The sequence below is a fragment of the Hyperolius riggenbachi genome, chromosome 4 (assembly GCF_040937935.1).
Source record: "Hyperolius riggenbachi isolate aHypRig1 chromosome 4, aHypRig1.pri, whole genome shotgun sequence".
NCBI lineage: Eukaryota > Metazoa > Chordata > Amphibia > Anura > Hyperoliidae > Hyperolius > Hyperolius riggenbachi.
This window is the reverse complement of record NC_090649.1, coordinates 109774112-109802004: the sequence shown is the minus strand read 5'-3', so window position 1 is coordinate 109802004 and position 27893 is coordinate 109774112. Positions and strand designations below refer to the sequence as shown.

Below are 27893 nucleotides of genomic sequence, written 5' to 3'. Positions count from 1 at the left end.
CAGTCTTCTCCCGCTTCGGTACCTGGTCCCATAACTTCAGCCAGTCGCAGCCAGTCTGAAGCAAGAGAAGTGCGCTCTTTAAGTATCTCCCCAGCAGCTACAGGAGAGGTACATAGAATGCACACTTCTTTTGCGCAAACCGGCCGCGACAGGCTGAAGTTATGGGAGCCGGTACCTAAGAGGGAGAAGACAAAGGACGGCGGAGTGGGAGCGTTCCCAGCTTATGTGTCAGAAAATCTCATATTAATGCAGAGAAATTATCTCCCATCTTGCTTCAGGTTGATTATCTATGTTTTAAAATGTTTTGCCAGGAGGCAGCGCAGCAGTTTTTTTTTTTAAATTTGCTTCGATCAGGAAATCCCGTGCAAAGAACAGGATTTCCTGGAGGGCTTCCCCTGTCACCATGGCGACGGGGCGGGATGACGTCAGCGACGTCATTGGGAGTCCCGATCCACCCCTCAGCGCTGCCTGGCACTGATTGGCCAGGCAGCGCACGGGGTCTGGGGGAGGCGCGCGTGGCGCGACGGATAGCGGTGATCGAGCGCGGGGCGGCGGCGATCGGTGTGCTGACGCAGCTAGCAAAGTGCGGGTTTACCGCCAGGAAGATTAATCAGGGTTAGACTGTTGGTTAGAGTAACCCTTAGTGTCATTTTCTGCAGTAAGCTGTCAGTTTTCTGTACAAGGTTATGTTTATATTAAGATAGCGCTGGAGAAATGTTCTCTCTTTACTCAGACCTGGCTGTATTGCCTGCTTAAAGAAAACCTGTAACGAAAAAAAACCTTCCCTGGGGGGTACTCACCTCGGGTGGGGGAAGCCTCCAGATCCTTTTGAGGCTTCCCCCATCCTCCTCGGTCCCACGGCGGCGATAAAGCTCCCCGAATAGCGGGGATGTAAATATTTACCTTCCCAGCTCCAGCACAGGTGCAGTATCGGTTCTCTGCTCTGAGAGAGGCGGAAATAGCCGATTACTGTCGGGCCGCTCTACTGCGCAGGCGCAAGTCTCCTGCGCAGTAGAACGGACCCGAGAGAGATCGGCTATTTTCGCCTATCTCTGTGCGGAGAACCGCAACAGCGCCCCCGCTGGAGCCAGGAAAGGTAAATAAATCAGCGCTTATCAGCAATCAGGCTTGTTGAGGGAGGATTCCGGCACACTTCGGGGGAGCCAGCGCTGGATTGCCTGCAGGTACAGGGGAGGGGGAAGCCTCATTGGGACCCTGAGGCTTCCCCCTCCCGAGGTGAGTACCCCCCAGGGGAACTTTTTTTTTTGATCATAATAATCATCTGAACATTTGTATAGTGATTTTCTCCTGACGGACTCAAAAGCGCTCGAGCTGCAGCCACTGGGACACACTCAAGAGGCCACCATGCAGTGTTAGGGAGTCTTGCCTTGAACTCCTTACTGAATAGGTACTGGCCCTAGCCAGGATTCGAACCCTGGTCTCCCATGTCAAAGGCGGTGCCCTTAACCAGTACACTATCCAGCCAGGTTCTCTAAGCAAGGCTTGCCCATCAGAGACATGCACCGCAGAAGCTAAGCCTGCTATACACTGATATATTAATCATGTATAGAGATCATGTATAGTGATCATAGTAATTAATTATCAATAATAGACCTATACATTAAGGTAAATAAGTTTGCTTTCCATATATTTTAGCATGTATTAAAATAAATGGCTGTTATGAATACAAAACAATAAGCCATGTGATCAAGACATTACAACCTGTGACCACATGGGGTGTTTAAAAATCCCCATTAATAATGATGTACCAGAGAACATCATATATTTTTAGAACATAAGATAAATTAAGAACATACGCATATATCTTGGCGTCCATCAGATCCAGAAAAATGTCATAAGGACACCACTTGGGTCATAAGAGCTAATTAAAATGTTATTGATGTAATTTTGATTAGAAAAGACGTAGATTGCTTACGTTAATAAGCCAAGTAGCGTTATAAATGTACACTCCTGCTCAGATAACCCGATAGTTTAAAATGTCACAAAATGTCAGAATGTACCAGTTAAAAATAAGTTTGAATTTTGTGCGTCACCATAAAATCCCCTAACAGACGCCATCTTAGAAATTTTACAATAAAAAGCCCTGGCAGGCTGGTATATTTTATCATTGAGCCTGGAACTCTACTGAGATCGACTGAGGACTAGAGACTCTACCTTCCACTTGATTCTAGAACCCAAGAGAGGTAATATGCATTATTCTTGGTGAATTTATTGACAATAACTTATATAGACGCTAAAGACTTGTCATTTCAAACTTCAGCAGTTTTAAGTTTTTTAGATAACTTTTTTATGCTATACTTCATATACAATCAGTAAGCATTACTATTTAAATGCAATTGCAAGCTTAGGGACAACTAGCCAGCTTTGCTTGATGAAGATATCTACTTAGTTATTTATACAAGAATAGAACTCTATATACCATTTTAAGGATAAAGCTATATTTGTGTGTACCATACACTGTACAATCTCGAGATAACAATTATCAATGGAGGATAAAAGCTATAGCAGAAGAGTTGCTATATTGATATGGACTTGTTTCACTAAAGGAACTTTAAAAATGTATTTTGGATGATGGACAACAACTGGAGAGATGTATATTCCTGTATATATGCTTTATTTATTTTTATATCAATATAATTTTATAAAATCAACTGATGAGTCTTGAATATTTTTTCCAGACGTAAACCTGTTAACCTATAAATATTCTGTTTATAGTGAGCTACGCGCTCACTGCTGGCAAATCTTGATTATGACTACTTTTAGGCTTGCCCTTTAAGTAGTTGATGATCATTTAGGGCAGATATCGATAAGATATTTGACATATGGGGCTGGAGAAAGCCCCAGGTATGTATAAAACTTAGTATTAAGCAGTCAGCGCAGATCAAAGAGGAATAAATATAGTTAATAAATCTTCACCACGGTGATATTCTAACCTCACATGGTCTCGTGGCCAACCATCACCAGAAAAAAATAAGAGGGGCTTACCAGCTGCCAACAACCCACATAAGGTTGTATGCCTCGCATTCAGTGGTTATCCGAACGAACCTCAAGCAGATAGGTATCCAAACTTCCACCACTCCCTCACTCCGATATATGGTATGGTATCCAGGAAGGCCAATATATAAACACAACAAAAAACTGCAACTCTAAGTGTAAACCGTTTATTGTGAAAACAATTGGGATAGAAGATAAAAAACAAGATAAAAACAAAAACTTACATACGGGGCCCAGGAACTGGGAACCACTAATAAAAACTTGCGCGTGTAAGCTGGTCCACAGCCAATAAGATATTAAAGATGCTGCTTGTCTTCTTTCCGACTGGTTTTACAATCTAGCGTCATCAGGGAATCAAGAACCCAGGCGGCTGGCACCAAATTCATAGCTTTCTAAAAGAGAAAGGGGAGGACCCGAAGATCCCTCCCCGTTAGACCTTACTAGTTTATAGTCAGTAGATCAAGATAATCTATTCATCCCAGATAAACCCAAAACATAATGTGCAAAAAGACATATGCAATAGAATACACAGCAGTTGTGCCAACAGTGTCCAAATAAGTCTTCCAAGTGAAACAGGATTCCATATAAAATGGATAACACATAAAAAAGAATCCACATTACTCCATGAGCAAGACGTAAGTGCATAGATCAATGCAGTGCAATACATAATGCAATTGCCCCATGCATTACACATATGTATAAAAATTTGTATAGGTTATCAGCTCTGGTTTCCTTTAACAATAAATAACGTTAAATAGAAACTTAAAGTGTACCAGAGATCTAAACAGTCAGAATCGATACTTACCCGGAGCTTCCTCCAGCCCCATAAACACGTGCAAGTACCTCTCTATCCTTCCGTAGTCTGCCGTTCAGCCGCAATCCGCACCGGTGACTGGCTCAGTCGGGTCCAGTCTGGGTCTTCTGCGCATGTGTGTCTCACACACAGCTGAATTATACAGGACTGTGTATAAACAATGTCATTTATCATTGAATACCTGAGGTTAAGCCATCACTGCTTTACAGTGAATTTTCATTTTATTATAAGACGAATTTGTAACTTATTCTCTGTAAATATAATTATAAAAAAATATAGAACTGTGCAAACTTCTATTTTACATGGGACAGTGTAATTTTATGAATTAGAGCTTGAGAATGCAAAGACAGAATTTCTAACCATTTAATTCACTTTTAACCAGAGCTGATGGGATTTCATGGCTCACTTTGATGAAATGTGATGTTACATTATTTTCCCACCCATTTAGCTGTTCAATGAGCTTGTGCAGGAGCAGGGCCCCAATCTGGACCGGACGTCTGCCCACGTCAGCGGGATTAAGGAGCTGGCACGTAGGTTTGCACTCACCTTTGGCCTGGACCAGATAAAGACCAGAGAAGCTGTTGCCACGCTACACAAGTAAGGACCCAAATAGTTCCCATTTGTGAAATCAGCGGTGTATAAGCTCAATCAATCGTGTTCCTTAATGAGCAGTTAAATAGCTGATAAAAAAAATCCCTGTGAACTGTTATAATTAAATTGTACTGTTAGGCATTTATTGTTCCCCTCAGATGTCGTTAAGTTGCTCATATTTTCATTTTTCTATTAAGTGTTTAAATGCGTGTAATTAGATTGCATGCCATTTACATGCCTTTGGTATCTGGGGTTGGTCATTCTTTGAAATCGTTTGTTGATTTTATGCAATGTAAATGCTCAAATTTACTAGAATCTTTGACAAATAATGCAGCTAGCATATTAAACAGCGACTTTCCCCTCAGGTTCCTAAGGAGACTGTGTGCTGACCTTTTTGGTTTTTTTTTTGCTATTCTGTTTCCTTACAGGGATGGTATAGAGTTTTCATTCAAATATCAGAATCCCAAAGGTGTTGAGTATCCCCCTCTAAATCTGGCTTTCCTGGAAGTGCTGAGCGAGTTCTCCTCTAAGCTTCTTAGACAGGACAAGAAGACAGTGTAAGTGTCCGTTATTTTATTAATTTGTGAATATCTGCTTGGAGGTTACAAACAAACTCCCCCTCCCTCCCCACTGCATATAGTACATACACTGATAAACCACAGCATGAAACCACTGGCCAGGGGAGTGAATAGGACCAGACGGGCTAGCCTTTGTCCCACATGCGCATCAGTGGTGCCTAGTTCACTGGTTCTTAAAACCACTTGACCGCCTAACGCCGATAGGCGGCGGCAGGTCGTAAGTGGTATTACATGGAAACGGCCGCTCGTTCGAGCGGCCTTTCCATGTCAGTTCACGGAGGGTGTCTCCGTGAACAGCCTGCAAGCCTCCGATCGCGGCTCGCAGGCCAATTGTAAACATGCGGGGAAGAAATCTCCGCTGTTTACATCATACGGCGCTGCTGCGCAGCAGCGCCATAAAGGAGATCGGCGATCCTCAGACTCTGATTAGCCGGGAATCGCCGGCATCTGATAGGCTGAAGCCTATCAGAGGCAGCGGAGGACGCATCGCCGTCCTGTGCCGCCCAGGGGAAGGAGGGGAGGGTGGGAAAGAGAGGGAGGCCCGATATCGCTGCGGAGGGGGGCTTTGAGGAGCCCCCCCGCAACACGCAGGCAGCCGGCGGCGATCAGACCCCCCCAGCAGGACATCCCCCTAGTGGGGAAAAAAGGGAGGGGGGGAAGACTGGTCGCCCTGCTGCAAATACGATCTGTGCTGTGGGCTGGAGAGCCCACCCAGCACAGATCGTTACAAAATAGCCGGTCCTTAAGTGGTTAATACTGGGACAACTCTTAAAAATACAGTACTTATTTTGGAGACTCTCTGAATGGTCTTCTAGAGCTCACAGTAAGGCCTATGTTACATAATTCCCGATGTCTGTCTGAGACATTTTTCTTCCATTACATCTTCAAGAAATGACTGCATGCTGTCTAATATATCCTCCACTGTGGCATGTGCCATTGTAACAAAATTATAAGCGTTACTCTACCCGGTAGTAGTTATAATTTTGTGGCTGAGCAGTGTGTGTGTATGCTCATGTTACTGTATCCTGGCCCTGGCAGTGTTTTTGTTATGGTGTATTTTTATTACTTTAAAGTGTGATGAAACTGGTAAGAGAAATCTTTTCTACTTATTGCTACTAGGTACAACCGTATTAGTGAAACATTTTTGCCTCCCTTCACTTTGTGTTAGAAATACATAATTTTATACAGTGCCTGTATAGCGCAAGTAGGTGCCTAGCGACAGGAAGCTCTCTTCTGCTTATAGTTCACTCAAAGTGCTTTGTTGCTGTGGCAACTGCTGACGCATGATTTGGAAATGGACACTAACTGCGAGACTTTCCTCTGGCAAGACACCGCTGACATCACGGTGGCTGTATCGAGCCAGTGGAAAGCTATGCAGTTTAGGTCCATTTCCCAATCATGCATTAGCTGTTGCCACGGCAACATTCCACTACAAGCGACTGGGCGGGGAGACATGAGCAATGGCCAGAAGAGAGCTTCCTGTCACTCAGCACCTGCTTCCGCTATACAAGCACCTTGAGGACACGGGTACTGTATAAAATTATCTATTTCCAACATAAAGTGGTGGGAGGGGAAAATGTTTCAGTAGGTACAAGGGTTTTTTGGTATCAGTTTCATCACCCCCTTTAAGGGCTGGTTTAGACTGACGTTTCGGCGGCGTCACGTTCGGGGGCGTTGCGGCGGCTGCGCGGTCAGGCTTTCAGTAGCCGTCGCGTTGTATTGCGGTCACGTTTAATTCCCCTAGGGGGACATTAGCCGTCGCGGTTGGCCGCCCCCTGGAAGTTACATGTCGCTTCCAGGGGCAGCTCGAACGCTCGCAAAAATCGGGACCCGAACGCCGCGATTGTGCAAATGTGCGCAAAAGCTCGGTGTAAACGCTCCCATTCACTTGAATGGGAGCGTTTACCGCGACGTTCCGAACGCTTGCGGTAAACGCTCCGCAAGCGTCCGTCTGAACCAGCCCTAAGGCTATCATATCTTAGCTGTTACTCCACGGAGATGTGTACAAGCACAGCTGCAGCAGACACTATTCTCCCTGGGGTGAAGGCTTTAGTGTTCCCAGTGTGATCTTTCTTCTGTCTCCTCTCTCCTCTCAGACACTCGTACCTGGAGAAATTCCTGACAGAACACATGATGGAAAGAAGAGAAGACGTTTGGCTGCCGCTTATTTCCTATAGAAACTCTCTGGTAACAGGTGGTGATGAGGACCGTCTCTCTGTGAATAGCGGAGGTAGTAACAGCAAAGGCTCCTCTGTAAGAAGTAAGAAGGGCCGACCTCCGCTACACAAGAAGAGAGTGGAAGGTGAGAATTGACGATCATCAATCTTCGCTGGGCATCACAGCACTTCGGAATGGAAACTTTGATTAAGTCTATGGAATTAAAGTATCCATTCCGGAGTCTCCTGTGCTGCATTACATAGCGAAGTGCTATAGCTGCAAAAGTCTGGGAGATCCCCTCATTCTGTTTCTGGTTACTCTGCATCATGTGATGAGTTTGCATCACATGATGCAGAGTGACCAGTGGCAGAACATTGAATCCCACATGCTGTCATTACCATCAGGTAGCTGGCCTGCGCTCCATGCAAGCACAATCTCCTCACGGGGGGCGCATTGTAAACTGATAGGGGGTCTTTTGGTTTCATGCCAGTTAACAATATAGGAGTAATATAATTTTCCTGTTGTTTTTGTATGACTTTTAAGCTTTCACAATGTGAGGTTACACGGAAGGGTTGAATGAAAAGACGTGATTGAATTGCAGTGTGTTTGCGCCTGAGTGTGTTAAGTGTTTGATTTGCAGTGTGAAAGAGCCTGAACTATTGCAAAGTTTTTAGTTAATACTAACAAGGTTTGCTAATCACACCAACCTTTGTAAGTCAGGGCCAGTGTGTCTGTTATATATAAAACACTAGGACGCGTGCCTTAACACACCTAAACTGGGACAAAAAAAATGACCTTTACTTGCCTGGGGCTTCTTCCAGCCCCCTGTGGTCTGTGAGGCCCCTCAGTAACACAGAAACGGGTCCTCTCTGTTGTGCTCTTCAGAAGAATCTTTGACCCAACTTAGTCACAAGCTATTGCACATGAGTTGTCCCATTCACACGCATCCATCAATCGTGCTCCCATCACTGGGAACGTTCTGTGCATACCACGGTACATTAGTTTTACAAACTGAGCATGCTCAGAATACTCCCAGCGACGGGAGCGTGATTGATGGAGGAACGCAGGTGGGGACTGCGCGTGCACAGTTGTCTGCAACCAAGCCTGGTAGGAGATTCTTCTGAGGAGTAAAGCCAGACGTGAACCTGAAGACACGGAGAGGCCTCAAAGACTATTGGGGGGCTGGAAGAAAGTCCAAATAAGTAAAAGTGGCTAGTGCACACTGACTTCTCATGTCCGTTAAAAATCAGCTTTGTTTTCAGGTCACGCTCTCTAATCTTGATAAATTAGGACCACTTTCTGAAATGTAAAAATGTCAATGTGAGTTTTTCTTACTAATCACATAGAATTTTTTTCCCTAAAAATGTGTTTGCCTTTGGTTATCACACATCACTGATGTTAAATACAGCTTTGTGTATTCTTTAATTATAGTTATTTTTGTATGATTTATGCTATATAATCAGATGTGGAGAAGTTATTCCTCCAGTAGTACACCTAGTAAAACATGCATTCTGTCTGATAGTAACTTGTCTCGTGCTGCTGTTTTCCAGAAGAGAGTACAATTGACAACTCCTGGGTAACCAGGAACGACTCCATCCAAACACCTGGAGCACTCACCACACCACAACTGACATCCACAGTACTAAGGGAAAATCCCCCCAGGCAACTACAAGAACAGATGCCAGAACAGGAGTCCGAACATGGTTCAGAGCCAGACTTCTTACACAAGTATGAACCTGCACATTACATTTCTGACACCTTCCCTCTCTTTAGTCTCCAGTTACAGTCTGTGACTGGAGTACACTTAGGGCTATGGCCCATTGGAGTGATTTTTAAAGAGAATCTGTACTGTGAAAGTCCTATAGTAATAAACATACCATTCTGCTCATTGGGATCTCCTTTGCCCCTCTGCGCCTTTTCTGCCTCTCCCCGCTGCAATTCTGGCTTTAAAACAACAGTTTTATAAACGGTTTATAAACAAAATACATGACCGCCAATCCGGAAGTGATGTCAGGGCACAGCAGGGTGCCCATGTGTTGTGGCCACGTTCATGAGTTACTGTACATGCTCAGTGAATTGAGGTTTTGCAAGAATGCATACCTTCTGCCTCTGTTCTATGCCAGTCAAGTGTGACTGGAATCTGACTTCCTCACTGCTGTTTGTATGAGCCGCCTCTCTGGGCTCTTCACTAATCACAGCTGTTCAGGATGTCACAGGCAGCTGTATGAGCCTCGCAGACGCGTTGTGAGCAGGGAGGCTGTCTCTGAGTGAAATACACAGCAGATGGGAGCTCTCATAGAAGCGGCATGGAGGGGGCGTGCATAATGCTTCTCATTATAGCAGAGGCAGCACCTTCCCTATCTTGCTCGACAAGCCTTGACAAAGGCAAGAAAAGTGGAATATTAGAGAGAAGGGGGAACTACAAGAGGCTGCAGTTAGCTACATGAAATCAGATCAGGTATTGCAGCATGTAGGAATGCAGAAATAAGGATGTAAATGTAGTGAGTCTCTTTAAGAGCGTGTTGGGATTCCGTATGACTGCTGGCGATTCCAAAAGCGCTATATAATGAAAGTGATTAGATGCAAACCCACAGGAGCAACTGCGATTAGGGAAAGCGCAGTCGCGGGTCCTGCAGCATTTTTTAAGCGATTGCGCTCCAAAAGAAAGGAACGCTGCAAAATTGATTTTCTATGGCTGTGCAAAAGCGATTTTACTACTCCAATTCCGATTAAAAAAAAAAACAACCTCTAATGCACTAAAATAAAATCACTTCTAAAAGCACCAGAAATCACTTTGAAAACGCTGTACAAAACTCAAGCAATAACGCTAAGGGCCCATTCACACTAGGGCGATTAGCGGCCGTTTACCGCTAATCGCCCAAGCACTATCGCTTTTTAAAGTGCTAGCGTATTAACCATATGGCAGTGATGTCACTGCCGCAATTGCTGCCAATCGGGGGCGTTCCACGATTAGCGGCAATTGCATGCAGCATTTTGCCGCGATTAAAGAATGATCGCGATTAGCATGATATTAAAGCGCTAATCGCAAACGCAAAAAAGTGAATTTGTACAGTGCAAACCATGGGAGAAGGATCCGCAAACCAGACTTGGTTGAGTGAAAAAATTGTCTGTTCTTTATTAAATAGTATCACATGACAAAAATGGTTGTGCAATAAAATCACAGGATCGACTAACGTGTGTCGGGCTTACAATCTGCCCTTAGTCATAGTCAAAGTGTACCTGTTAAGGAGGCGGCTTATAAAGGGCTGGAAGGGATGACTCACATGACAAAAATGGTAGTGCAATAAAATCACAGGATCGACTAACGCGTGTCGGGCTTACAATCTGCCCTTAGTCATAGTCAAAGTGTACCTGTTAAGGAGGCGGCTTATAAAGGGCTGGAAGGGATGACTCCCTTCCAGCCCTTTATAAGCCGCCTCCTTAACAGGCACACTTTGACTATGACTAAGGGCAGATTGTAAGCCCGACACGCGTTAGTCGATCCTGTGATTTTATTGCACTACCATTTTTGTCATGTGATACTATTTAATAAAGAACAGACAATTTTTTCACTCAACCAAGTCTGGTTTGCGGATCCTTCTCCCATGGTTTGTGCTTAAAGGACTGGCTCTCTAGATCCTGCACCGACTGGTATGTGTTACCATGGGGGTAGAGCGTTTATGAACTTGTTCTCTGAATTTGTACAGTGATCTTACCACGACAATCACCTACGCTAAATGTATTTGCATTTTACAAGTGTGAATGGGACCCTAAGCGATTACAGTTAGCGATCTGTAGGGAGCGCAAAGCCTCACAGCCATCTCCGCCACTGTCCCCTGGAGAATATTGGACAGATAACTCAATTCAGTGATAATCTTGCAGAGAACAGCCAGAGCATGTCCAGCTATGCTTTTGTTTCCTTTCTGCGGATGGAGAGGCTGAAGAATCCCCTCCAGATCTGTGAAAATCTCAAGATGTGATGATGTCACAAGGTACTCTTTAGGTCAGGCATGGGCAAACTTGGCCCTCCAGCTGTTAAGGAACTACAAGTCCCAAAATGCATTGCAGGAGTCTGACAGCCACAGTCATGACTCATAAAGGCAAATGCATTGTGGGACTTGTAGTTCCGTAACAGCTGGAGAGCTGAGTTTGCAAATGCCTGCTCTAGGTGCTGGTGATGGTCTGCTGCCACTGTTGGCTTCAGTAATAATACTGGACACCAGGTGATCTGTGACGAGACATCCTATATAAATAGCAGCATAGCGACCGGGAACTTGAGGTGCCAGAGTTATTACATTTGTTTTACATTTAAAGTGTCTTTCTTTGATGAATTTGTTCAGCAGAGCTTTCAAGGTGGTCTGGTTGAAATCTCATATTGGAATTTGTTTTAATGAAATCCAGCAGGTTGCAAACTGATGCGTTCTGTAACCATATATCTATTGCTTTACCCTCCTACCCGTGTGATTGCTCTCCCAGTGTAGCCAGTCGGAGACACCGAATCTGGATTAAACTCAAATTCTTTATTTGTTCTAATCACCTGTAATGTCATTACATAACTGCCTAAAAGAAATAGGCTGGGCATTGATAAACCCTGAAGACCTTCATATGTGTCCATTCTAAATGGGTGTCGCGGAAATTTGAGTGATAGCTGCTAGTAGAATACTTACTGATATCCTACTGTTGGGCAGTGGTGCTAAACCTAACCCTATTCTCACATGAAACCTCCTTATTCTGATGCCTAACCTTCACTAACACAACTCTGCCCCGCCCCACCGCCACTGATGCTTAACCCTCGCCTAACCAACCCCCCACCACACACCGATTCTGCAGGTGCCAAAGTTAACAAATGGTCACAGCAATCAAATGGAACAAATATGTACATTGTATGCATACATATGCTTACACACTTGGGCTATAACAAATAACTGTTTTGTCTTTAGCCCTCAGATGCAGATGTCTTGGTTGGGTCAACAAAAATTAGATGACTTGAATAGGAAAGACAGAACATCAATGAATTACATGAAAGTGCGGGGCGGAGTAAGGCACGGAGTGTAAGTACCCAGGATGCCCTGACACTACTAATCACACTTTTCATTTTCCCCTCGCTCATAACTGTCTTTGTGCTCTTCTAGACGAGGTCTTATGGAAGATGACGCAGAGCCAATATTCGAGGATGTAATGATGTCATCTCGGGGGCAGCTGGAAGATATGAACGAGGAGTTTGAGGACACGATGGTTATTGATCTGGTAGGCTTCTTCATCTCTTCAAAATTACCGCTCAACAAGCTAAACTGTGATTTAGAATTAAAGAAACATTGGATATGAGAGAGATGGGGTTCATAAGGTGCATGGAAAAAAAATACTTAAACATTTTAAATCGCCTCCATCCCTCAGTTATAGAGTTACAGAATAAAAGGAAGAACCGTGGGACTTTAACTTAGGGGAAAAAAGTAAGTGCTCATGCCTGTCAAGTCACCAATTAACCTCGCAGGCGGTAATCCCGAGCTACACTCAGGATAGCCGCCGTGAGCTCAATGCAGATTATAACGCGCAGTGGGCGGTTTTCTCACCTCCCGGGGGATCCAGACGTCGGTAGCCATTCTCCTTCCTGTCCTCTGAGGCTCTGAATCACTGTGGTGAGATCGCCGTCAGTGATCTCACTACAGAGTTACAGCGCCATTTGGAGGACAGAGGTAAAATCGCAGCGCTGGAGCCCAGGGAGGTAAATGAGAGCTGGGGCTGCTGACTGGAAGCATGATTTCCTGATTTTAGGATCTGAAACTTTTAAAAAGACCCTAAAAGCTGGAAATAATCATACCGCCAGGGAGGAAAAAGGTGAAAGGGTCATATATATTATTATATTGAAAATTGCACAGACGTCTTGTCTCTCCATCATACTCATAACCATTAATACAGTTTTTTCTTAGATGGCATTACATCAAATCACGCAGATATACAAGTGGGCAGCTATTGTGTGGGAGCTGGTAGGGCGTACATGATTAACCCTCCGGGAATTTTGGATGCCTAAATGACTGCCTGAGTGCAGCATTAGCCATAATTCTTATTATGGCCCTATGGCTACGCCAAAGTCTCCTGTGCTTTTTTTACTTGCTTCGGCTGGTAGGACCCCATTCACAGTTAAAGGGAACCTAAACTAAGGATATGGCTTTTTCCTTTTATAATAATACCAGTTTTCTGACTCTCCTGCTGATCCTGTGTCTAATACTTTTAGCCACAGCCCCTCAACAAGCATGCAGATCAGGTGCTCTGACTGAAGTCAGACTGGATTAGCTGCATGCTTGTTTCAGGTGTGGGATTCAGCCACTGCTGCAGCCAAAGAGATCAGCAGGACTGACAAGCAACTGGTGTTTAAAAGGAAACCTCCATATCCCTCTCAGTTAAGGTCCCCTTTAAAAATGCAGGTGCAAGCAGGTTTTCTAAGGTGCACCATGCATCATCAGGATGCACCATAATGAGTACCTCAGCGACTGCAATAGGATACTACAGAAATCGCCTGCAAAAAATGTTCCCAGACACACTGAACCACAGTGCTTGGGAATGTGTCTGTAAAGCGTAACATTGATTGTCTGTCTATTGATTGATTCCCTGCAGGTCGCACACCTTGTGCTTTATGCACAAACTTGCGGTAATATTACCCTCAGTACCGGTACTGTGAGTTGCACTATAAGCGCGACCCGCGGTACTTGATTAGCACAACCATTGCTATGGTAGGATTGTTATAAAGGTGAAACTTAAAAAATTTGAATATCGTGCAAAAGTCCATTAATTTCAGTAATTCAACTTAACCACTTGAGGACCTAGGGCTTTCTACCCCTTAAGGACCGGACACTTTTTTTCCATTCAGACCACTGCAGCTTTCACGGTTTATTGCTCGCTCATACAACCTGCCACCTAAATGAATTTTGGCTCCTTTTCTTGTCACTAATAAAGCTTTCTTTTGGTGCTATTTGATTGTTCCTGCGATTTTTACTTTTTATTATATTCATCAAAAAAGGCATGAATTTTGGCAAAAAAATGATTTTTTTAACTTTCTGTGCTGACATTTTTCAAATAAAGTAAAATTTCTGTATACATGCAGCGCGAAAAATGTGGACAAACATGTTTTTGATAAAAAAAACCCATTCAGTGTATATTTATTGGTTTGGGTAAAAGTTATAGCGTTTACAAACTATGGTGCAAAAAGTGAATTTTCCCATTTTCAAGCATCTATGACTTTTCTGACCCCCTGTCATGTTTCATGAGGGGCTAGAATTCCAGGATAGTATAAATACCCCCCAAATGACCCCATTTTGGAAAGAAGACATCCCAAAGTATTCACTGAGAGGCATAGTGAGTTCATAGAAGATATTATTTTTTGTCACAAGTAAGCAGAAAATGACACTTTGTGACAAAAAAAAAAAAAGTTTCCATTTCTTCTAACTTGCGACAAAAAAAAAATGAAATCTGCCACGGACTCACCATGCCCCTCTCTGAATACCTTGAAGGGTCTACTTTCCAAAATGGGGTCATTTGTGGGGTGTGTTAACTGTCCTGACATTTTGGGGGGTGCTAAATTGTAAGCACCCCTGTAAAGCCTAAAGGTGCTCATTGGACTTTGGACCCCTTAGCGCAGTTAGGCTGCAAAAAAGTGCCACACATGTGGTATTGCCGTACTCAGGAGAAGTAATATAATGTGTTTTGGGGTGTATTTTTACACATACCCATGCTGGGTGGGAGAAATATCTCTGTAAATGACAATTTGTTAATTTTTTTTACACACAATTGTCCATTTACAGAGATCTTTCTCCCACTCAGCATGGGTATGTGTAAAAATACACCCCAAAACACATTATACTACTTCTGAGTACGGCGATACCACATGTGTGGCACTTTTTTGCACCCTAACTGCGCTAAAGGGCCCAAAGTCCAATGAGTACCTTTAGGATTTCACAGGTCATTTTCAGAAATTTCGTTTCAAGACTACTCCTCACGGTTTAGGGCCCCTAAAATGCCAGGGCAGTATAGGAACCCCACAAATGACCCCATTTTAGAAAGAAGACACCCCAAGGTATTCCGTTAGGAGTATGGTGAGTTCATAGAAGATTTTATTTTTTGTCACAAGTTAGCGGAAAATGACACTTTGTGAAAAAACACAATTAAAATCAATTTCCGCTAACTTGTGACAAAAAATAAAATCTTCTATGAACTCGCCATATTACTAACGGAATACCTTGGGGCATCTTCTAAATGACAATCTTTTGATTTTTTTACACACAATTGTCCATTTACAGCGGTATTTCTCCCACCCAGCATGGGTATGTGTAAAAATACACCCCAAAACACATTGTACTACCTCTCCCGAGTACGGCGATACCACATGTGTGGCACTTTTTTGCACCTTAACTGCGCTAAGGGGCCCAAAGTCCAATGAGTACCTTTAGGATTTCACAGGTCATTTTTGTTTCAAGACTACTCCTCCCGGTTTAGGGCCCCTAAAATGCCAGGGCAGTATAGGAACCCCACTAATGACCCCATTTTAGAAAGAAGACACCCCAAGGTATTCCGTTATGAGTATGGTGAGTTCATAGAAGTTTTTTTTTTTTTGTCACAAGTTAGCGGAAATTGATTTTAATTGTTTTTTTTTCACAAAGTGTCATTTTCCGCTAACTTGTGACAAAAAATAAAATCTTCTATGAACTCACCATACTCCTAACGGAATACGTTTGGGTGTCTTCTTTCTAGAATGGGGTCATTTGTGGGGTTCCTATACTGCCCTGGCATTTTAGGGGCCCTAAACCGTGAGGAGTAGTCTTGAAACAAAAATGACCTGTGAAATCCTAAAGGTACTCATTGGACTTTGGGCCCCTTAGCGCAGTTAGGCTGCAAAAAAGTGCCAATCATGTGGTATCGCCGTACTCGGGAGAAGTAGTATAATGTGTTTTGGGGTGTATTTTTACACATACCCATGCTGGGTGGGAGAAATACCTCTGTAAATGACAATTGTTTGATTTTATTTACACACAATTGTCCATTTACAGAGAGATTTCTCCCACCCAGCATGGGTATGTGTAAAAATACACCCCAAAACACATTATACTACTTCTCCTGAGTACGGTGATACATGTGTGACACTTTTTTGCAGCCTAGGTGCGCTAAGGGGCCCAACGTCCTAATCACAGGTCATTTTGAGGCATTTGTTGTCTAGACTACTCCTTACGGTTTAGGGCCCCTAAAATGCCAGGGCAGTATAGGAACCCCACAAGTGACCCCATTTTAGAAAGAAGACACCCCAAGGTATTCCGTTAGGTGTATGGCGAGTTCATAGAATTTATTTTTTGTCACAAGTTAGTGAAAAATGACACTTTGTGAAAAAAAAAAATAAAATCAATTTCCGCTAACTTTTGACAAAAAATAAAATCTTCTATGAACTCGTCATACACCTAACAGAATACATTGGGGTGTCTTTTTTCTAAAATGGGGTCAGTTTCTGGGGTTCCTATACCGCCCGGGCATTTTACGGGCCCAAAACCGTGAGTAGTCTGGAAACCAAATGTCTCAAAATGACTGTTCATGGGTATAAGCATCTGCAAATTTTGATGACAGGTGGTCTATGAGGGGGCGAATTTTGTGGAACCGGTCATATGCAGGGTGGCCTTTTAGATGACAGGTTGTTTTGGGCCTGATCTGATGGATAGGAGTGCTAGGGGGGTGACAGGAGGTGATTGATGGGTGTCTCAGGGGGTGGTTAGAGGGGAAAATAGATGCAATCAATGCACTGGGGAGGTGATCGGAAGGGGGTCTGAGGGGGATCTGAGGGTTTGGCCGAGTGATCAGGAGCCCACACGGGGCAAATTAGGGCCTGATCTGATGGGTAGGTGTGCTAGGGGGTGACAGGAGGTGATTGATGGGTGTCTCAAGGTGTGATTAGAGGGGGGAATAGATGCAAGCAATGCACTGGCGAGGTGATCAGGGCTGGGGCCTGAGGGCATTCTGAGGGTGTGGGCGGGTGATTAAGTGCCCTAGGGGCAGATAGGGGTCTAATCTGATAGGTAGCAGTGACAGGGGGTGATTGATGGGTAATTAGTGGGTGTTTAGGATAGAGAACAGATATAAACACTGCCCTTGGGAGGGGATCTGCGGGCGAACTATTGGTGTGGGTGGGTGATGAGATTGCCCACAAGGGGCAGGTTAGGGTCTGATTGATGAGTGGCAGTGACAGGGGGTGATTGATGGGTGGCAGTGCCAGGGAGTGATTGATGGGTGGCAGTGACAGGGGGTGATTGATGGGTGATTGACAGGTGATCAGTGGGTTATTACAGGGAAGAACAGATGTAACTAATGCACTGGCGAATTGATAAGGGGGGGTCTGAGGGCAATCTGAGCATGTAGGCGGGTGATTGGGTGCCCGCAAGGGGCAGATTAGGGTCTGATCTGATGGGTAACAGTGACAGGTGGTGATAGGGGGTGATTGATGGGTAATTAGTAGGTGTTTAGAGGAGAGAATAGATGTAAACACTGCGTTTGGGTGGTGATCTGATGTCGGATCTGCGGGCGATTTATTGGTGTGGGTGGGTGATCAGATTGCCCGCAAGGGGCAGGTTAGGGGCTGATTGATGGGTGGCAGTGACAGGGGGTGATTGATGGGTGATTGACAGGTGATCAGGGGGGATAGATGCATACAGTACACAGGGGGGGGGGGTCTGGGGAGAATCTGAGGGGTGGGGGGGTGATCAGGAGGGGGCAGTGGGCAGGGGGGGGATAAAAAAAAATAGCGTTGACAGATAGACAGATAGTGACAGGGAGTGATTGATGGGTGATTAGGGGGGTGATTGGGTGCAAACAGGGGTCTGGGGGGTGGGCAGGGGGGGGTCTGAGGGGTGCTGTGGGCGATCTGGGGCAGGGGGGGGGGGAAATCAGTGTGCTTGGTGCAGACTAGGGTGGCTGCAGCCTGCCCTGGTGGACACTGGGACCACCAGGGCAGGAGGCAGCCTGTATAATACACTTTGTAAACATTACAAAGTGTATTATACACTTTGTATGCGGCGATCACGGGGTTAACATCCCGTCGGCGCTTCCGTATAGCTGGCGGGATGTTGCGGCGGGCGAGCGGTGACAGGCGCCGGCGGAGGATCGCGTCACGGATGACGCGATCGCTCCGCCCATGCCCCTACAAGGACTGCCGCCTTTGGGCATGAGCTGGTCCTTGCGGGGTCCACTTCCCGGCCGCCTCTGTGCGTTAGGCGGTCGGGAAGTGGTTACAAGGTGAAACTAATACATGAAATGGGTACCCTCTGCAGGTGTTTTGTATTAGCTGATTGGAGTCTGACACTTTGAGCCTAGAATATTGAACATTTTCATAATATTCTAATGGTCTCAGATTTTGATTTTGGAGTTTTCATAAGCTGTAAGCCAGTTATACATAGTTACATAGTTATTTTGGTTGAAAAAAGACATACGTCCATCGAGTTCAACCAGAGAACAAAGTACAACACCAGCCTGCTCCCTCACATATCCCTGTTACTCCAGAGGAAGGCAAAAAAAACCCTTACAAGGCATGGTCCAATTAGCCCCAAAAGGGAAAAATTCCTTCCCGACTCCAGATGGCAATCAGATAAAATCCCTGGATCAACATCATTAGGCATTACCTAGTAATTGTAGCCATGGATGTCTTTCAATGCAAGGAAAGCATCTAAGCCCTTTTAAATGCAGGTATAGAATTTGCCATAACTACCGTATATACTCGCAAGCAAGCCGAATTTTTGACCCCCAAAAAGGGGGTCAAAAGTTGGGGTCGGCTTGCTTGCGAGTCACCTGTGGTCCGCGCCCCAACTGGGGCACTATACTAGCTATACTGGGGCACTATACTAGCTATACTGGGGCACTACCTACCCATACTGGGCACTATATTAGCTATACTGGGCACTTTACTAGCTATACTAGGGCACTACCTACCCATACTGGGCACTATACTAGCTATACTGGGACACACTGGGGGGATCACGCGCCCAGCATTTCCTACCCCCGGCTTACATGAGGGTCAATCATTTTTTCCTGTTTTTTCAGGTAAAAGTTGGGGGTGGTCGGCTTATATGCGGGTCGGCTTGCTTGCGAGTATATACGGTACTTCATGTGGCGATGCATTCTACATCTTAATCACTCTTACTTTAAAAAACCCTTTCCTAAATAAATGGCTAAAACGTTTTTCCTCCATGCGCAGATAATGTCCTCTAGTCCTTTGAGAAGGCCTAGGGACAAAAAGCTCATCCGCCAAGCTATTATATTGCCCTCTGATGTATTTATACATGTTAATTAGATCCCCTCTAAGGCGTTTTTTTTTTCTAGACTAAATAAACCCAGTTTATCTAACCTTTCTTGGTAAGTGAGACCTTCTATCCCACATATACAGAATCATAAAAACTATAACAAAGGTTTAAGAAATCTCACTTTCCATGTATTGAGTCTATTTCATATATTAGTTTCACCTTTTAAGTTGAATTCCTGAAAAAAATGGACTTTTGCAAGATATTATAATTTATTTGAGTTTTACCTGTATGTCAATTATAGGGAGTCGGTGGAATCGTAAAGTGAGGAGTTAGTATGATGACTTCTGTGCCAATTCCACAGTTCTGGTGCTTGCATCTTCTGCATGCGCTGGATTAGTGCCTGTCTGCAGGGCCATCATCAGGAGGGTTAAAGGGAGAACTAGACCCAGATTTTTACATTGCAGTGAAACCCAAGAGGGCTCTTCACCTGTGTATCTTTAAAGAGTAACTGTTAGGCATAATATGTTAAATCTATTCTCTCTTTTAGCCTATTACATACACAAAAAGGATTGTAATAAGGCAATGCAAAAACTTAAAATCCTTCTTACTTTTTTTCCTGGGAGGTTTTTCTCTCCCCATGCCTGCAGGACGCAAGCCGCAGAACAGAAATGACAGGCAGGCTGATTGGCTGAAGCCTCTGTCAATCACCGCTCTGCTCTGCGATTGGCCGCCTGCTCTCCCCTTGTCTGCAGCGGTGTAGCCGCTGTAAGAGCGCACGGAGGGGGGCTAGAGGCTATCTCCTCTCACTGTCCTCTGCCCCCCTCCTCCAGTGTGATGTCCGCGCCCCCCTTCTGCCCTTCTGCCGCCCGCCGCATTATCCTTCTTCCCCGCACAGAACTTTGGGGAAGGATAAAGGCAGCGCACAGACTCCAGGAATAATGTTCCCAGGCGCTGCAGTTCCCCCCATACTCTCTGCACTGCCGCCGGTGGTAGTGCAGAGAGTATAGGGGGGAACTGCAGCGCTTGGATCTATTGTTAGGCGAGTCTTTGCCAGCTGCAGCTTTTCCTCCCCGCTGTGCTGGGGATAAGTGCGGGGAGGAGGGGGGTGCGGGGAGGGGGAAGAATATACCCGAAGGAATCAAGATGGCCCCTGCCATGAAAAGGATGACCCTTTATTTGTACTATCAAATTATATTGAAGGAAACCGAGGACAGTGCAATACATCAGTTATGTAAGTAGAGGAAGTATTTATCTACTTACATATGTGTTTACTTTGATGGGCATGTTTTTGCTAATAGTGCCTCTTTAAAAACTGCCCCTGTTCAGTTGTGGTTTCCACTCACTCACTGTGAAAGTCAAAGGTAATTGGGATACACATTAAAAACCGCAAGAGATTGAACTCTTCACCCAAGTTATCTAAAACTATGAATAAACCTTAGACTGGCATTCCACTCTATCCCCCCTCTTACTTAGCATGTCTGCTCCAGGTGAGAGGGGGTTTGTAGGATGTACAAATCCAGATAAGTTCCTGGCTTCTATTGTGAATGAATACATTTGGAATTAAAACTTAAAGTAAACCTGAAATATTTCATAAAGCAAGTCAGATACTAACCTAGGTAGAGGGAGGCCTCTGCAGACCAATATTTCTCTTATCTTAATATTTCTCTTATCTTAATATTTCTCTTCAGAAATTACAGGGACAGTAGATTCTGACTTTTCTTAACTTTGCTATTTTCTAGCCACCTTCACGAAACAGACGGGAGAGAGCAGAGCTCCGGCCAGACTTCTTTGACTCTGCAGCCATCATTGAAGATGATTCAGTATGTATATTTCCTGTGTGCTCTTAATGTTGTCAGGCATATGTTTATAGTGAACATCGAGCTCCTGTTATATGGCAAGCGTGATGTCCAAGCCCTGTATGGCCAGCACCTAGGCGATGTCCAAGTCCTGTATGGCCAGCACCTAGGCGATGTCCAAGTCCTGTATGGCCAGCACCTAGGCGATGTCCAAGTCCTGTATGGCCAGCACCTAGGCGATGTCCAAGTCCTGTATGGCCAGCACCTAGGCGATGTCCAAGTCCTGTATGGCCAGCACCTAGGCGATGTCCAAGTCCTGTATGGCCAGCACCTAGGCGATGTCCAAGTCCTGTATGGCCAGCACCTAGGCGATGTCCAAGTCCTGTATGGCCAGCACCTAGGCGATGTCCAAGTCCTGTATGGCCAGCACCTAGGCGATGTCCAAGTCCTGTATGGCCAGCACCTAGGCGATGTCCAAGTCCTGTATGGCCAGCACCTAGGCGATGTCCATGTCCTGTATGGCCAGCACCTAGGCGATGTCCATGTCCTGTATGGCCAGCACCTAGGCGATGTCCAAGTCCTGTATGGCCAGCACCTAGGCGATGTCCAAGTCCTGTATGGCCAGCACCTAGGCGATGTCCAAGTCCTGTATGGCCAGCACCTAGGCGATGTCCAAGTCCTGTATGGCCAGCACCTAGGCGATGTCCAAGTCCTGCTCTTGTGTAGTATATAGGGAACATCACACCAGACAAAGTATGCATACAATCACTTTGTTGGTTTGATTTTTTTCCCCATTAAAGTAATATCTTGGAGCTAAAAAAAAAAGTCCTCCAGAAGATAGTATAGATGTGAAATTTTACTAGACATTTACTAATTTTACAGACAAAATAGCTCCTCTCGGTTTCCTACTTATCGGCTAGTTTTTGCAGGCTGCTTTCACACAGGCTTGTTGCATCAGACCATATAACAGCATGTCCGATACCCTTGATGGAGGAAGGCTGTTTGGTTAAGAGTGGACAATTGACGTTTCACGTACCACTGAGTGTGAAAGGCAGTTTTTAACCATGGGGTCCTAATCGCATTAGGGCCTGGATGGTACTGCTCTGTAAAGATTCAGCATTCCATTGGATGAGGGGCCGTTGGGAAAGATAGCGGCACAGGTCCTGAAGGAATATAATCGCATGGCAAACACAATGTGATTATATTGATATGGTACATTCACATCAGCATGTTTAGCAGTATGGTACAGCAGAATTCCTCAGAATAGCGCAAGCCATGTTGTTTGGTACCGGATAACGTGCACGTTTATAGTACTGTATATTTCACTATATGCTTCACTTTCCGCAATGCAACCTCTCTCTTCTGTACCCACCAGCAGATCACGGCCACATTGGTCGGGGAACGATCGTTCCTCGCCAGAGATCCCTGACCCATCTGGCCTAATCTGCAAGCGTTGTATACTATGTCGGAAATGAACAATTATGTTAACGACCGTTTACATGATGGAAGCAAAACCTGCAAAGTCAATAAGGATCGGAACGATCCTCCATGAGTTAATCGGACATGGCGGAAAGAAAATTGCAGAAAAAGCATGTATTTTGTTTGTGTGTACGTTTATAAAAATGGCGGTAGCCTGAATTTGATGCACCAACCACCTATCAATTTTAAACAATAATGTAGGAGCAGCTAGGTTGAATTTTCTAAATGTTCTATATATAATGCTGTGTGTGCAATATTCTGGTTCCTCTTCAAGGGTTAAGAAAGAAAATCAGAGGTGGAAGGGTGGTCTATGTCTCAGCTCCTGAACTGGACTACAGCATTTCAGTACAAACCCAAACCAAGCCTGCAGTCTGCTTAATTTAGTTTACTTTTGTGCCAAACTGAAACCCATCCATGAATATTTAGATCAGTGTATGCAGACAGTATGCAGTAAAGCCCTCCAGTATGCAGACAGTTTATTATCCCTTGAAATTGTGCCCAAGTGCATAAAGTACTTTGAAGTTTTGATGTGACTCTGACTTTTGTTTCCTGTCTTGCAGGGATTTGGGATGCCAATGTTCTGAGGTTCAGCACATACCTGGAACTCTTGTTTAAAGGCCTGTATACTGTGAGCTTCTGTAAGAAAATTTAGAAAAAAACAACAAAAAAGACTGTTTTTTTTAAAACACACAATTTTTTGTTCACACCAAATGCTTGCCGTGTTAAGAGACTCCGTATAAGCAGAAACCGGCCCTTGGTGTCTCCTGAGAACCCTACATATGCCATTGTTTGGAACAACGCTGCGTAGATGCTAACTGCTCAACGGCTCTCTGTGTTTGGTTGAATTTTCTGCAAAGAAGCAAAATCAAAAGGAAAATATGGGGTTACATAGCTCATTTTATGGACAACTGGTTTTATCAACTCATTCTCGTTTTCTGCTGTACAATTTTTACTCATTTTTGTTTGCCTTCATGATCAAGTTTTGTTTTTTACTTTATTTGGCTGTCAGGGGGCCAGGAGCAGAGCTGTGCGCACCCCAAGAAGTAAGAAAGCAATCACAGAATGCACTGGAAAATAGCACGGGGTGCTAAGGCCAAACAATACCAAGCATCACAATCTGGTACTATCAGAGGGAGAAATCGAACCACATGTCAAAATCTATAACCCAAATTTAATTTTTTTTTTTGTTGTACTTTGAATCTTCCACTCCTTGCGCTCTTCCCTACACAAAGATTTTCTTCATGTTTCGTCAAAGAGGAAGTTGACGCCTTTTCTAACTGTTACCTGTCCTGCACATTTTTAACCAACCGAAACCAGCAACCAAGGACAGCGGGCTGATTCAGTTCCATCAATTTACAGCTAACACGTCTTTTTTTTTTAAACTTGTTTTTGTTCTACCCTTTTTTTTTCTTTTTGTTTGTCACCATTTTTATATTCCTTGTATTGTTCAACACAGCCGTACATATTTTACAATGACTAAAGGAAACTTATAATAATAGTGGGACTTAGCCGAGTCTAATCTCCATGCAGTAAAATACAATTCAACAGTAATATTTTTGTAAAAAAACAAAAGACAAAAAAGGAAAAGAAATACAATTTTAAACTGTTTTACTGTTGCCTATAACAAGTGCTTGGATGGGTATTATTTTTTTCCTTGTTTCCCCTCTGGTCAATGTTGAAAGTTATGGCATTTTCAGTGTTACCTGTTCCAAGTTTGGCTCTTTTAAAGGGGAAAGAGGAAAGTGTGTCTTCCCCCAGCACAATAAATTCCTGTTTAACTGCCCTGTTCTGTATTATTGTAATAAAACTCAAAATCACATGTCTTAAATAAAAGTGATTTTAACAGTACTCGTGCTTTTACTTTGCAGTAACCAAGCAGCTCGGGGTGACCCAAAACCACAATGAAGGTATAAGGGGCTAAAAGAGACCAAAAAGCCCTCCTACTAAAAAGCAATGCTTAGTGTGGTTTGGCCCCTTAAAACCAAAGGAAATAGCGGTGCATTGGGGGTAACCACAGATATTCACTTAAAGGAGTTATCAGGCAAAAAAAAAAGGTTTCACTTACCTGGGGCTTCTACCAGCCCCATGCAGCCATCCTGTGCCCTCGTTGTCACTCACTGCTGCTCCGGTCCCCTCCGTCAGCTTGTTTCGTTTTTGCCGACCTCGGGGTCGGTGGGCCGCATTGTGTACATTTTTACGCATTCCCACTGGTGCAGGAACATTAAGACATACATTAGTGGTTCAATGTGTAAAAATGTACGCGTTGCACTGCTAACGCGTAAAAATGTATGTATTAATGTTCCTGCACCAGCGGGAATGTGTAAAAATGTACACAATGTGGCCCGCCGACCACGAAGTCGGCAAAAACTAAACAAGCTGACTGAGGGGGGACCAGAGCAGCAGTGAGTGACTATGAGGGCACAGGGCACAGGATGGCTGCATGGGGCTGGTAGAAGCCCCAGTTAAGTGAAACTCATTTTTTTTTTTTTTGCCTGATCAATCCTTTAAAGCTGAATTATCAAAAACTCCATCTGTTTTAAGAAGGCAAACCATACTACTTTGCTGTCACTGTCAGCAGAGCAGTTATCACGTTGTGCTTTGCACAGCCAACAGTCTGTATTTTGTCTGCCGGACACTGAAACCGCTGTGAACAAACATTCCCCTCCCCCTTGTGTAAGGATGGTCAGTCCTCCTGGACCTCCGCACCAATCCAACAATCACATCTGTTGTCATAGATCATAGACTACTTTTCTGCATAACCTCTTTTGACCAGTTCAATCCAATTTAAAGAGAACCTGTACTGAGTAAAAATATTTAAAATAAACTAATGAGGTAACTTCAAATGAACCTTACATAGTTACCTTGCCATCAGTTCCTCTCAGAAGCTCACCATTTTCTTCTGACAATTATCCCTTCCAGTTCTGACAATATATTGTCAGATCTAAAATATATCAGTTGCTGACATTAAAATATCAGTTGCTGTCATCTACAGCTGACAGGAAAACTGATGTCCATATTTCCCTATGGCTCAAGTGGGCGATGTTACAGTTTAACTGTGTGCTGACCAGAAAGCTGTTATGGGTAATGGCCATTTTAAAAATGGAGGACAGAAAATTCCCTTGATCAAAGTGAACAAACAGGACGCGGGACAGGAGAAAGAGACTGAGGAGTAGACTACATGGAAGGTAAGTATGACTTGTGTATGCTTATTTTGACTTTCAGTTCAGGTTTTCTTTAAGCTTATAGTGACTAATCTAACAGTTTCATGATTTTCTAAAATTTTAAATGGCATTTGTTTTTTTTATTTTCCCTTTATAGAGAACCTGAACTGAAAATTAAGTCAAAATAAGCATACGAGGGTCATACTTACCTCCCGTGTAGTCTACTCATCAATCTCTCTCCTCTCCCGCATCCTGTTTGTCCACTGTGATCGATACAATTCTCCATCCTCCATTTTGAAAATGGCCATTACCCCATAAGTCTCCTGGTCAGCACACTGTTAAGCTGTAATATTGTCCACTTGAGCCATAGGGAAACATGGACATTACCTTGCACATTCCGTTGTAACTGACAGCAGCTGATATATAGCTGACAGCAACTGGTATATTTTAGTTCTGACAAAATATTGTCAGAACTGGAAGGGATCACTGTAAGAAGAAAAAGGTGAACTTCTGAGAGGAACGGACAGCGAGGTAAGTATGTAATATTCATTTGAAGCTACGTCATGCAGTGTTCTCCCCAGGCTCTTTTAGCCGGGTTCTCCACCCGGCTAGATTTGGTGACCACCCGGCTGTCATCGGCTCACCTCCTCACATCCTCCTATGCTGTAAGCACAGTTGCCCTGCATTTTCATCTCAACCCACCCGGCTACTTTTTCATGCCACCCGGCTGGAAAAAAATTCTGGGGAGAACACTGGTCATGGGTTTATTTTAAATTTTACTCAGTTCAGGTTCCCTTTAAAGAGGAACTGTAACCAAGGATTGAATGTCATTCCAAACAGAAGCTGATACCCCATTTCCCATAAATCATTATATTTTCTCAAATAGATCATCAGGAGGGGGGGCGGTATGGCTTATATTGTGGTAAAACCCCTCCCACAGTGTGATGTCATGACCATGGTCCTGAAAGTTTGCTGTCTGTGGGGGACACAAAATATTGGTAGGTTTTCAGAAATCTGTGCAGAACTGTCTCAGACATCTTAAATCACTAAATAGTGCAGTTTCCTACTTAACCTATTGCCAACCGCGTCACTCCGATGGCCGCGGCGCAGCCCCAGGACCGCGTAAAGTCCTGGGGCTTGGTTTTGCAGGAGATCCGCTTTGCCCTTAGTCTCCCAGCGCCGATCACCGCATGGAGAATGTTAGATGGCGAAACCGCGTCTACATGGAAACATATACAAATAAGTATATTTCTTCCAGAGTAAAATGAGCCATAAATTACTTTTCTCCTGTGTTGCTGTCACTCACAGTAAGTAGTATAAATCTGACATTACCGAAAGATTTTAGACTAGCCCATCTTCTCATGGGGGAGGTCCCGGGGTTTCCTTTATTTTTAAAAGCACTTAGAGAATGGCAGTTGCTCTGTCCAACTGTCAAAAAAGTGTGCTGTGAGCAGGGAGGCTGGCCAGCATCTTTGTATAAATCTTTTTCAGGGAATGTCTTTATGAAGAATAAAGGCCATGCTGAGAATCCCCTATGGAGAGATGGACTATCCCAAAATCTGTCGGTAATGTTAGATTTATACTACTTACTGTAAGTGACTGCAACATAGGAGAGAAGTAAGTTATGGCTCATTTTACTCGGGAAGAAATGTACTTCTTATTTATGTGTTTAAATTTTAAGATTTTCGCAACTGATCCTCTTTAAGAAGAAAACAAAACCTGTGGGCAATGCTTTGATAAATCTGGCCCTGTGAACCTTGTTGCATTGTGGAAAATAACAGCTTTTTCCAACTGCCAAACAAGCAGCATCTCCTTCTTTGCATAGAACTCACAGTAATGAACATTTCAGGTGACCTAGAGATATCTATGCAAAAAACTTCTTGTAAGTAATTCCTGATGGAGGACCAGTAGTTATAAAGGCCAGGGCACTGGCACATTACATGGAAGAATGTAGCTGATTCTTCTCACATCATCTTTGTATCAACTACAGCATGCTGGGGTAATACAGCTGCAATGCAAAGTCTTTAGTGCCATGACCT

At 44.1% G+C, this 27893-nt stretch overlaps 1 protein-coding gene across 8 annotated transcripts in view; it reads left to right on the top strand.

Moving 5' to 3' along the window:
- Positions 1 to 24541, top strand: part of STAG1 (STAG1 cohesin complex component) — a 275465-nt gene extending 250924 nt beyond the window's left edge. For 7 of the 8 annotated variants that reach the window (XM_068280396.1, XM_068280394.1, XM_068280397.1 and 4 more), the window contains 8 exons: positions 4278 to 4426; positions 4849 to 4977; positions 7095 to 7300; positions 8706 to 8883; positions 12096 to 12206; positions 12288 to 12402; positions 21158 to 21238; positions 23254 to 24541. In XM_068280396.1, coding sequence (XP_068136497.1) covers positions 4278 to 4426; positions 4849 to 4977; positions 7095 to 7300; positions 8706 to 8883; positions 12096 to 12206; positions 12288 to 12402; positions 21158 to 21238; positions 23254 to 23277 — 993 coding nt within the window. In that variant the 3' untranslated portion in view covers positions 23278 to 24541. The remainder of the gene's footprint in view (positions 1 to 4277; positions 4427 to 4848; positions 4978 to 7094; positions 7301 to 8705; positions 8884 to 12095; positions 12207 to 12287; positions 12403 to 21157; positions 21239 to 23253) is intronic. The other variant, XM_068280398.1, reaches the window with a different exon arrangement.
- The last annotated feature ends 3352 nt before the right edge of the window (positions 24542 to 27893 follow it).